General features: G+C 49.2%; 1 protein-coding gene across 3 annotated transcripts; it reads left to right on the forward strand.

Annotated features, from left to right (window-relative positions):
* The first annotated feature begins 110 nt into the window (after nucleotides 1-110).
* Nucleotides 111-9,539, forward strand: usf3 (upstream transcription factor family member 3). 3 transcript variants are annotated; one of them, XM_082546917.1, is made up of 7 exons: nucleotides 111-281; nucleotides 804-927; nucleotides 1,043-1,074; nucleotides 1,168-1,250; nucleotides 1,341-1,437; nucleotides 1,552-6,374; nucleotides 7,374-9,539. In XM_082546917.1, exons 2-7 carry the CDS (start codon nucleotides 884-886, stop codon nucleotides 9,183-9,185), a joined length of 6,891 nt encoding a protein of 2,296 aa, XP_082403043.1. In that variant the 5' UTR covers nucleotides 111-281; nucleotides 804-883; the 3' UTR covers nucleotides 9,186-9,539. The 3 variants fall into 3 exon arrangements, with proteins under 3 accessions (XP_082403043.1, XP_082403042.1, XP_082403044.1); XM_082546916.1 differs by having other exon boundaries at nucleotides 112-281; nucleotides 801-927; XM_082546918.1 differs by lacking the exon at nucleotides 111-281 and adding an exon at nucleotides 304-425 and having other exon boundaries at nucleotides 801-927.
* Nucleotides 9,540-10,976: the final 1,437 nt, after the last annotated feature.

Here is a 10,976-nt window from a genome sequence, read left to right on the forward strand (position 1 = left end):
TGGGTTTTGTGTGTGTGTGTGTGTGTGTGTGTGTATGATTTATGTCTCCCTCTGCCTTAAACTCTTCCTTGGATGCTTATAGGTGTTGTGATTGGATATAACCTCCTACCTCTGGAATGCTATTGGCTTTCAGGACTGCGTGCGGCCCGCCCCTTTCAGCACTAAGTTAGGTTATTCAGATTGTTTTGGGAGATGAGTTGAAAGCTTTGCTAGCTAATAGTTAGCCTCCAATTTTTAAAGTTCTTACAGGAACAGCGGTCTCCAAAATGTCGAGGCTAAAGGTTCGTGAAAACTACTCTCTGTAAGCAGCATTTGTGTGAGCACGGCCGAGAAGCGACTGGCGTTGTTCAGCTTAATAATCATGTCGGTGTCGATAAGCTAAGATAGCTGTTAGCCTGCTAGCTATCAGAAAGCTAGCTGAACAGGTAATTTCTTAGGTTTCTTTGCAGGTTTAAATATATGAACATCGCTCGCTGCCGATATTGATACACAAGCCCAGGAGAAAGATCTGTTTAATCACTTCGTGTAACACTCTAATTATTTTGTAACGTGTCGGTAAGTGTTTTTATCTAAATGAGTAAAGATAGGGTAATTACACTAGCTTGTTAGCATCTGGTAGTAGTAGAGGCTGAGTGTAGCTTGACAGATTTAATACTTTTATATCTGCTATTGTATGAAACAGTATGAGCTCATCACTAGTGTATCTGTACTATTTTTCTCAGCTGATACACAGCGGTGTGTTGACAGTGCTCTTATTTATAATCAATACTCTGTTCGGATGCTTTATGTTTTGCTTGCAGCAGGACGAGCACGGAATGGATTTTAGGTCCAGCTGTTGATGTGTTGACTGGTACCTTATCATACAGGCAACTGTGAGGACAGGATGCCAGAGATGACTGAAACTCAGACACCTGGCCGTAAACCCAAGTAAACATCTTTGAGATATAGTCTGTTTGTTCCGGTTCAGTCAAATAATTTCCGTAAGTGGTCGTTTAAAATGTGAACTGTTCAATTTTTTTTAACGTTATTTTATTGTTTGCAGAAAGAAGAAAAACAAAGAATCTCACAATGCAGGTAAAAAACCATAGATGACCATAGATTTATTGTGTAGGGTTTACTTTAAATGTACATGAATTCTGATGACTTTGTGTCTTTTTGTTGTTTTAGTTGAAAGACACAGAAAAGAAAAGATTAATGCCGGGATTAACCGCATTGGTAATCTTTTGCCATGTTCCCAAGCACTTAAACAGGTAAGAGACAATCTGGTGTTTCTGTTTGCCTAAATATAGTGAAATTAGAGCAAAATATTTTAATAGAAAAAAATGTGATTTTATTTTTAGAGTAAGAACATGATACTGGACCAGGCCTTTCGTTACATCACTGAACTGAAGAAACAAAATGATACAATGCTTCTGGAAGGAGGAGATAAAGTCCAAGGTAAATTGTAATATTGTACACACCAGCTTCCTAATTTAGTTGGAGTATCCTACAAGTTAAGTGTGAATATGGATTATGTGTGGTTAAAGTCATGAACTCTACACCTCATTGCAGCAGAGGAAATCCGTCGGCTGCGGCGTCAGCTGGAGGAATTGAGGCGAGAGAGTGCTCACTATATTGAGCTCCTCAAAGCCAATGACATTAACCCTCTGGAAGATCCCACTATCCACTGGAAGGGCAAACAACGCTGTGCTAAAGTGGCAAAAGTTCCCCCTACTCACCAGCTCCCAAAGGGGATAATTGTTTGTTCTAATGGCAATGGGAAATTCCCTGCAGGAAAGGAGACTAGCCCAGGAAAACAGTCATCTGAAACATTAATTATTCAGCCATCATCTGAGGCCAGTGCCAGATTAAGGGTTAATGGAGCCCTGCTGCATGTTAACAACTCTTCTTCTACCCCTGCACTTCTCCCTGGGTCAGCAGCAGCACCCACTCAGTCTACACCCAGCCTGAGAATGATAGAGCAGTGTGTGGTTGAAGCACCAACTGTGGCACCCACTCTGCCACCTTCTGTGTCTTACATCACCCTCCAGATTCCTGCAGCATCCACGTCAATGCCTCAGCAAGCTCAGCCCCTCACCTTAGCAGCTACTTCAGCCTCACAGCTCCCCACTGAAGGCTCTGCTCTGCCTGCATCCACCCACCCTACAAAAGCTTCAGAGGGTTGCTCATGGGTAACGCAGGACGCTACCATAAGGACTGCAAGTTACACTGCTATCCCAACCAGCCAAGCCCTTCTCAGGGCTGGGGCAGCAGGCAGCACACAGACTACCTGGACAACACTGCAGATGGCAGGGAACACAGTGCAGCCAGTCTGCCAAAGTCTTTCCACTCCAGAAGTCAGCAACACCACCCAGCCTATCCAGCAGGTGACTGTATGTCCAATGGGCAGCAAACCATCTGTTCACCCAATTCAAATACAGATGCAACCACAGGTGCCTGTACAGCAGGCACCTCTTACAGGTCACATTCAAGCGCAGCCGTTTCAAAGAGCACCCCAGATACGGCCAGCAGTCCTAAACCAGACACAGCCTCAGCCTATCCTAGCATGCCAACCTCAGTGTGCTGTTCTTCCTCAATCAGCCATAGTGCAGCAGCCACCTGTGGTGGCCCACCCTGCAGTCGTGTCTCAGCCCCAGCCTACTCTTCTTCAACCAGCCATAATCCCACAACCTCAACCCCTCCCTCAGCCAGCCCTGGTACCCCAGCCACAGGCCACCGTGCTTCCTCTCCTTCAGACCATGCAGGTGTTGCAAGTCAACCCAGGTGGAGCAACTGCTTCAGGTGTTACAGTACCACAGAACACAAACAATCCAAGTGTTGTAATCCTGCAGCAGGCCAGTGCTTGCCCTACCCAGCCAGTTGTGAGGGAGGAAATAACAAGTCAAACACCATGTCAGCATTTTGTAATCATCCAGGCACCCAATCAGGCTGCAACTTCTGCTCAGAATCCCCAAGTTGGCATGGTGCCTGCTGCTATCCCTACTGTTTCCACTCAGATACCCATGACCAGCACCTCGGTGTCTGCACCATCCTTGCAAAGTGTAGGGGGAAAGCAGCTGGTGCACATTCTTCCTCGCCCTGTTCAGCCTCAAGCGAGCCATCCTCCGCAGGCCACCCAGACATCATCTTCTCCACCAGTTCCTACAACCCCGCAGACTATCACTGTGAATGGACAGGTGTTTGCCTTGCAGCCTGTGAAGACTTCTGATAAGGCCAGTTCCCAGGGTGGCCAGAGTACATTGCAGCTAGTCCAGCCCACTACCAGTGAGGAACCGACTACTAATGTGGCTCTCAACAGCTTAGGGGCCCTCAGCAGTCTCAATCAGAGCATCTCTCAGGGTCTTCCTCTTAACATTTCTAGTCAGAACAATGGTCAGCCTCCACCTGCTCCATTATCAGTGTTGCAGCAGCAGCCTCCTGCTCCAGCATCCATCTCTGGAGCCACACTTGCACTACCTGCCCGACAGCTACAGGTCCCAGTCACATCAGGGCTGGTGGTTAGTACCTCTAAGCCTTCAGCAAAGAGGCTTCGCACAGCCTTGAATATGAAGAGAGCAGCAGCAAAAAGGACTAAAGCTGCAAAGAAAAAGGAAACCAGTCCCCCACAACCTGCTGTAGCTCTTTGTGCCAAGCCAATAGCTGCTACAGGAGAGAGCCAGACAGTTCAGGTTACAGGATCTCAAATTTTACAGTCTGCATCTGTTAAAGTCACAGACATTAACTCCACATGTACCACAGCTGTCACAGCTATAGATAAAGCTATAGGTAGTGTCACTACACAACAGAACACACAGAAAATGATTGTAAGCAGTTCATCCAGCGGGCCAGCTGTGTTTAGTCAATCCCATCCACGGGATAAAACCTCTGTCAGTGCGTCTCAGAGTGATTCGACATTCAGTCATTCTAACACTAGCAGCATCACAACTGCAGTTACAACAGTCACTGCCACATCGATCGAGCCATCGGTTAGTTCAGACTTGGTTGACAAGAGTAAAGTATCTCCACTCTCAACTGCTGAGGCTAAACATCCTATCACCAGTACAGAAACTAGCATAACACAAACTAAGTGCACTGCCAGCACTGCTGCTTCTGGACAAAACCGACCTGTGGTGACCTCAGCAGCTGCCTCTGAAACTCTGTACACTTCTTCCTCTGTTTCTACTGTATGTTTGACTCCAGTCTGCACCAGCAGTACCACAGCAACTGCACCGTTACCTTTTAATAAGACTACCCAACAAACATCACCTTGTGGTTCCCAGGGATCTGCTTCACAAGATTCTCTGCCTTGTAATAAACAGGAGTCTCAAGCCACTCCTTCATCTTCTGTGTCCACAACTCTGTCATCATCTGCACCTGCATTTTCTGCTATGCACAGCTCTGCAACAACCCCTACAACAAGTTCAGATATTAGTAAAAGGAACACTGCTCCCAGAGTTACAACACAGCAGACTGATGTGAGCACACCCAATCTGTCCTCCTGCCATCCTACTGAGGGCAAACCGCCTCAGGCCCCTAGACCAAACAGTGAGGCTCAGGAGGAGATGCAGTCCACACCAGCAGCCAAAGAGAGCTTAGTAGTGGCTCCTGACATTCCTCCTAGAAAGGACTTTTCGTTGTCTCAACAGGTGTACACTAACTTAGATGATCAAACTCTGGAGCACTCTTTGACCTCTAGCAGGCAGACTGATTCTCCCATGTCTTCTGGAGCTGGGGGTGGTAGAGGGTTTTCTGTGGCGTCCATGCTTCCCCAAGGCCACACTATCGGTGCATCATCTGGGTCCTTTGGAACATTTACATTCACAAATGAGCAGGCAGAGATGCTGGCGTTAGCCATGCTGGAGCAGGACAGCCCTGGAAGGAGGAGTGGAGGGTGCTCTGGGGAAAACACTGCATCTACTAACCCCACCACAGCCACGTGGGAGCCCACAAAAACCACACCAGTGTCAGCCAGTAAAGAACGAGGCTCAGCTGGGCAGCAGGCTAAAGTGAATAAGCCTATTGACCCAGGAACAGTTAAACCTGCTGTTGAGGTGTCTGTCAGAGGACAGGTTGGGGAAGGGCCTGTGAGTGCAGCCGGTGGAAGCAGACATCCACAAAACATCTCTTACTCCCAGTCTCAGCCTCTTCCCCAGGTCCAGTCTCAGAACTCATCCCAGAGTGGGACAGTGGCAAGCCTCAGTGTCAACAACCTGATTAGGCCCAGCTCTAGTCACCAGCCCTACCCTGGCTCCCCAAATCTGCCTGGCCAACAGGCCTCAACTCCCTCTCCTGTGGGGACCTCATCTCTTATATCCCAAGCCTCAAATAATGCTCACTCACCCTGTTCAGGTGCTACACAGCCAAATGAGTACATCCCCTTAAAGACTACACTAATGAGGGCTCAGGGAGGAGTTGGTATTGGCGAGCGACAAGTAAAGCTAATTTCCAAGCGGCAGGCTCAGGATGAGGTGATGTTAAACACTGGTAAACGACCTAAGCCCTGCCCTCCATCTGGTAACCCTGTCAACCACATGGATGTGAAAGCCGCTGACCACAACCAGATGATGGTAGGTCAGCTACCGTCGTCTTCCTCAACCGTCATGACAAGGATTAATTCAGAAGGTGGAGGCCCTATCTTCTCTGCAAACTCTTTTATGAGCCCGGTAGTTAGGCCTGCAGATGGGCACTGCCCTCCACAAGGACCTCCTGAGCAGAACCAGCCAGGGGTACTTCATCTGCCCCAGGGGCATCAGCAGCATGCTGTAACACAGCCTGGTCAACATCTGGGAGGGAACCTTTACATGAAACAGCAACAGCAGGAGCAGCAGAGGCACCATCTGTATCATCTGCAGCACCACTTGACACAGTCAGACCCAGCACAGCGCCACTCAATACACCAGAGGGCGCTGCAGCAACAAGAGCAGCATGTCCAGAAGAAGCGGGCACTCGTCAGAGGCAGTCAAACAGGCTCACCTGCTGGCCTGCAGCAGAAGCAGCATCACCTGGAAAAGTCTGGAGTTCAGCAGCAGCAGCATCCTTCACATCAACAACAACAGGCACAGCATCAACAGCACACGCAGCAGCAGACCCAGCAACATCCACAGCAGTCACACCAACAATCACAGCAGCATCAACAGCCAACACAGCACCAGTCTCATCCCCAGCAGCACCAACAACAGACACACCAACAGCCTCCACAGGGACAGCATCAACAACACCAACAGCAGCAGCAGTTGCAGCAGCAGCAGCAGAGCTCTCACTCCAGACACCAGCAGCATCTGCAGCAGCAGATCCAGCAGCAGCACTTTAGGCACCAGGAAAAGAGTTGTGAAGCACAGGCAGCCAGTTCCAGGGGCCATCACAGTAATCACCTGGCCCAGCAGGACCACCTCAAGGTTGGTGTCATGTGATATAAAAAGTGACAGTTGCATATTTGAAAACCAGTCCACTGGAATGTTTTTGTTCTCCATGTACCATTTACTAAGTATTACCCCATGAGACTTTTTTTTTCCTGTGCAAGAGATCTGAAACAGTTTAAGTTAGTGTAACTCTGCCTAACTACCTAAGTGTCCTTTATACAAACATCTGGCTGCTGCAACAGTCTACCACAGAGAAACTCTCATTTACAGAAAGAAAAAAAAATCATGAAAAGAAAACAATCACAGTATTGACACTTTATAGTGTGTGGGGGACTTTGCAGTGAAATAGCAGCTCTGCCCTTACAGCCACAGTGTAGACAGAGGAGTGTAAATTTAAGATTGTTTGTAATTGAAATGTAGTTCAATCATTGTGTTTTGTTTTAATTTCTATCTATTCATGAACATCTGAGAGCTGTCAGGATAAAAATGTTAACACATGCTTTGTGGTTGGATGACACTGTACACCAGGGGTTCTCAAAGTTTTGATGACAGAGTGCCACTTTTGGGACTTAACATATGATTGAGGGCCATGCAAGAAAAAGGCACACTACATTACATCACATTACAAAGTCACAACTTGCGTCAGTTCAGAGGATAGTCTTTTATGTGATTAATTCATTTCTTGATAGATTTCTTTAAGTTGATTGAGTTTTCTGAATTTCTGGACAGCAGCCTTATTTGTTAATGTTAGAAAGGTTTGGTCTGCTATGATGGGAAGAACAGATGTTGAAATTGAATAAATATCTCCCTTGTTCATTTTCTGGGCTGATATATTGTAGCGTGACATGAGTTGTGGGTGTTGAAAATGTTCAGTAGTGCATTTTATGTTTGTTGCCCTCACAAGCTGCATAAAATACTACTAAGGGGCACCACTGGACTCCACTCTGATCTGTTTTTATTGCTCTTATTGATTTATGATAGTTAAGATTCATTTTGAGGGTGTCACTGATAATATTTCCACTTTTTCTCCCTCAGTCTGGTCAAGACCATAATGCTATGCAGAGGATGATGAGTTCTAGGAGTCTGGAGCAGCAGCAGCTCATTTCTCCTCCCACCAATCCTGTGTCACGGTCGTCTGACTTGGCCTGCACTCCATCTCGGCAGGAACGTCACCGTGTGTCCAGCTACTCTGCTGAGGCGCTCATCGGTAAAAGCTCCACTAGTGGCGAGCAGCAGCGCATCGGTCTCCACCTTCAGCCTGGTCACAGTGGCGCTCAGGAGCAGCCAGACCTCCGTGGTTATCTGGACACGTCAAGAGGGAAGGCCAACATTGCACATAACCCACAGAGCCGTCTGCCATCTGACCATCCGGGGTCCGCTGATGTTCAGCGGGTCTCAGAGTGTCCGCCCTTTAAGGCAATGGGGGGTGCAGGAGGAGCACATCAGCTCAGTGGTTTTGAGGCTCAGGTATCTCGTGGGAGTGACATGACATCTAAACCAGTGCCTCCCTCCCAGAGGGGGCCTCAGGGGCAGCAACAGCCAGGTTTCAGGATGGGCCCTGCAACAGATGGCCGAAATCGTGGGGGCTACAGTGGAGCTCATCCTGGATCACAAGGGGTCCAGGTTGGACCAGCACTGCCTCGAGAACAGGATGGATGTCATCAGAGTTTCATGCAAAGCCTCCTGTCCCCCCACCTTCCTGAGCAGAGCAACCACCAACGAGCAGTGCAGTGCTGTCCTCCGGTCAGCATGGAGTACAGCTGTGTGCCTGGAAACTCGTCAGGAGACATACAGGCCAAGACCTCCAGTCCCAGTGTTCCCCAAACCCAGAAGGCTCCGCCTATGCGACTTGCAGAGGGAAACAAGGGCCACATTTCTCAGGTCAGCAGTAACATGCACCCAGGCCCAGGTGTGCGATCAGGACTCCCTCACCCTCCACCCCCACACAGCAGCTCTGAGCCAGGCCGCTCCTCCGCCCCCTCCCGTCCACCCACTGCTGTTAGCCAACACTCTCGCCACATTGCCAGAGATCCTCAGCCCACCAAACTGAGACCTGGCGACCGGCCTCGATCCGGTACGCTCAGACCGAGCAACCCGTTTGAGCCTGAGGGCCATCTGCCTCTGCCCCCTGGAGGTGGGGTGCTGCTGAGCCGACCGCAGTCTGGAGGAGAGGCACGGCGTAGCGCCATTGTGCGCTTCATGTCAGACAGTGCTCAGGTTCCTAGCGACAACAACCTGGTTCCTGATCAGCACCTAACACAAAACTTTGGTTTCCCTTTTATTCCTGAGGGAGGGATGAATCCTCCACCTCCCATCAATGCAAACTCTACGTTCATCCCGCCAGTGAGCCAGCCGAACGCCTCCCGTACGCCGTCCCTCCTCCCTGTTGAGCCTCAGAACACTTTAACCTCCTTCTACCCTTCCTATTCTCCAGCTGCTCACCCCAGCCTTTCCAGTGATGTCACCCTCCAATACTTTCCCAACCAAATGTTTACGAGCCCGAGTGCCGACAAAGGGAGCGCTCCTCCACTCAACAACCGCTTTGGCTCAATCCTGTCCCCGCCACGCCCTGTGGGTTTTGGTCAGGCCAGCTTCCCGCTGCTTCCAGAAATGCCCCCGATGCCCATCGCCAACTCGTCTGGAATCACCCCTCACATCTCCAACTTCAACTTGACCTCTCTGTTTCCCGAAATCGCTACCGGCATGCCCACTGATGGCTCAGCGATGCCAATGTCTCCCTTGCTGTCTCTCTCTAACACCGCATCTGCCGACTCGGGCAAGCAGCCGAATCGTCCTGCTCACAACATCAGCCACATTCTGGGCCACGACGGCAGCTCGGCCGTGTGAGGAGACCTCGTGCTGCAGCGTGAATGTGATGGTGAACTGGAGCTTTAGAGCAAAAATTTTAAATGTTGTTGCTTTTATTGTTCAACGAGTTCAGAAAGTGGTGATGAAGCACTTGTTGAAATGGTGATTTTTGTTGTTTACATGTTCAAAACAGTTTTGGTCTCAGATATGTTCCCTTTGGCGTTTGCCAATGTTATCATTTGTAATATCTGAACAATCTTATAATTTTACAGGAACATGGAAATGTGTGTCTTTAAAGTGTCCCTCTTATGCTTATAGGCTCCTAATTTTATTTTGTAGGTCTACAAGCAAAGGTGTGCCTCTTTGTGCACTGCTGTCTTTTCAGAATCAGAATCAGAATGGGGTTTATTGCCAGATGTTGAGGTTTACAACATTAGGAAATTGCTGCGGTGCTTCAGTGCAAACATAGTGTCATAAATAGCACTTAAATAGACATGAAAAAAAAATAAAAGTAAGAATAAGAATTAAAAGTGCTATGTAGAAAGATATGTGCATGGGATATACATGAGATATATACATGAGAATAAGAATTATGAGTGCTACGTAGAAAGATATATACATGAGTGCAGGTGGTGATCAGTGCCAAACATGAAATGATGCAGTGACACAGCGTAGGGTCATGTGTTAGTGGCGGGGACAGTCATATGGTTATTGTTCATGTGTCCAACAGCAGAGGGGAAGAAACTGTTCTTATGGCGAGAGGTTCTGGTGCGAATGGACCGGAGCCTCCTGCCTGAGGGGAGCAGGTCAAACAGACTGTGTCCAGGGTGAGAAGGGTCAGCTGAGATCCGAGCTGCACGCCGCAGTGTCCTGGAGGTGTACAGGTCCTGCAGAGATGGGAGTCTGCAGCCAATCACCTTCTCAGCAGAGCGCACAACACGCTGCAGTCTCTGTTTGTCCCTGATAGTGGCTCCAGCGTACCACACGGTGATGGAGGTGGTGAGGATGGACTCGATGATTGCAGTGTAGAACTGCATCATCGTCCGTGTTGGCAGGTTGAATTTCTTCAGCTGCCTCAGGAAGTACATCCTCTGCTGGGCTTTCTTGATGACGGAGGTGATGGTGGGCTCACACTTCAGGTCCTGGGTGATGGTGGTACCCAGGAAGCGGAATGAGTCCACAGAGGTGATGGGGGTATCAGTCAGGATGATGGGGGGGAGTGGGGCTGTGTGCTTCCTGAAGTCCACAATAATCTCCACTGTCTTCTGGGCATTCAGCACCAGGTTGTTGTGGCTGCACCAGGACACCAGACGTTCAACCTCCCTCCTGTAGGCAGACTCATCCCCGTCCGAGATGAGCCCAATAACGGTGGTGTCATCTGCAAACTTGATTAGCTTGACAGACTGGTGGGTGGAGGTGCAGCAGTTGGTGTACAGGGAGAAGAGCAGAGGAGAAAGAACACAGCCCTGAGGGGAGCCGGTGCTGATGGTCCGGGAGTCCGAGACATTCTTTCCCAGCCTCACATGCTGCTTCCTGTCCGTCAGGAAGTCAGTGATCCACCGGCAGATGGGATCAGGCACATTCATCTGGGAAAGCTTGCCTCGGAGATGGTCTGGAAGGATGGTATTGAAGGCAGAACTGAAGTCCACAAACAGGATCCTGGCGTGCGTAGGTTCCTGGGGAGTCCAGATGCTGCAGGATGAAGTGTAGGGCCATGTTGATGGCGTCGTCTACAGACCTGTTGGCTCTATATGCAAACTGCAGGGGGTCCAGGAGGGGGGCCGTGAGGGTCTTGAGATAGGAGAGAACCAGGCGCTCAAATGACTTCAT

This window comes from Aulonocara stuartgranti, assembly GCF_965226115.1.
Source record: "Aulonocara stuartgranti genome assembly, chromosome: 9".
Classification (NCBI taxonomy): domain Eukaryota; kingdom Metazoa; phylum Chordata; class Actinopteri; order Cichliformes; family Cichlidae; genus Aulonocara; species Aulonocara stuartgranti.

Excerpts from the sequence above, each read along its gene's own strand:
- usf3 (XM_082546917.1), top strand. The coding sequence starts at position 884 with ATGCCAGAGATGACTGAAACTCAGACACCTGGCCGTAAACCCAA. Across the intron at positions 1,075-1,167 it reads CAAAGAATCTCACAATGCAG|TTGAAAGACACAGAAAAGAA; the intron begins GTAAAAAACCAT and ends TTGTTGTTTTAG. Across the intron at positions 6,375-7,373 it reads CCCAGCAGGACCACCTCAAG|TCTGGTCAAGACCATAATGC; the intron begins GTTGGTGTCATG and ends TTTCTCCCTCAG.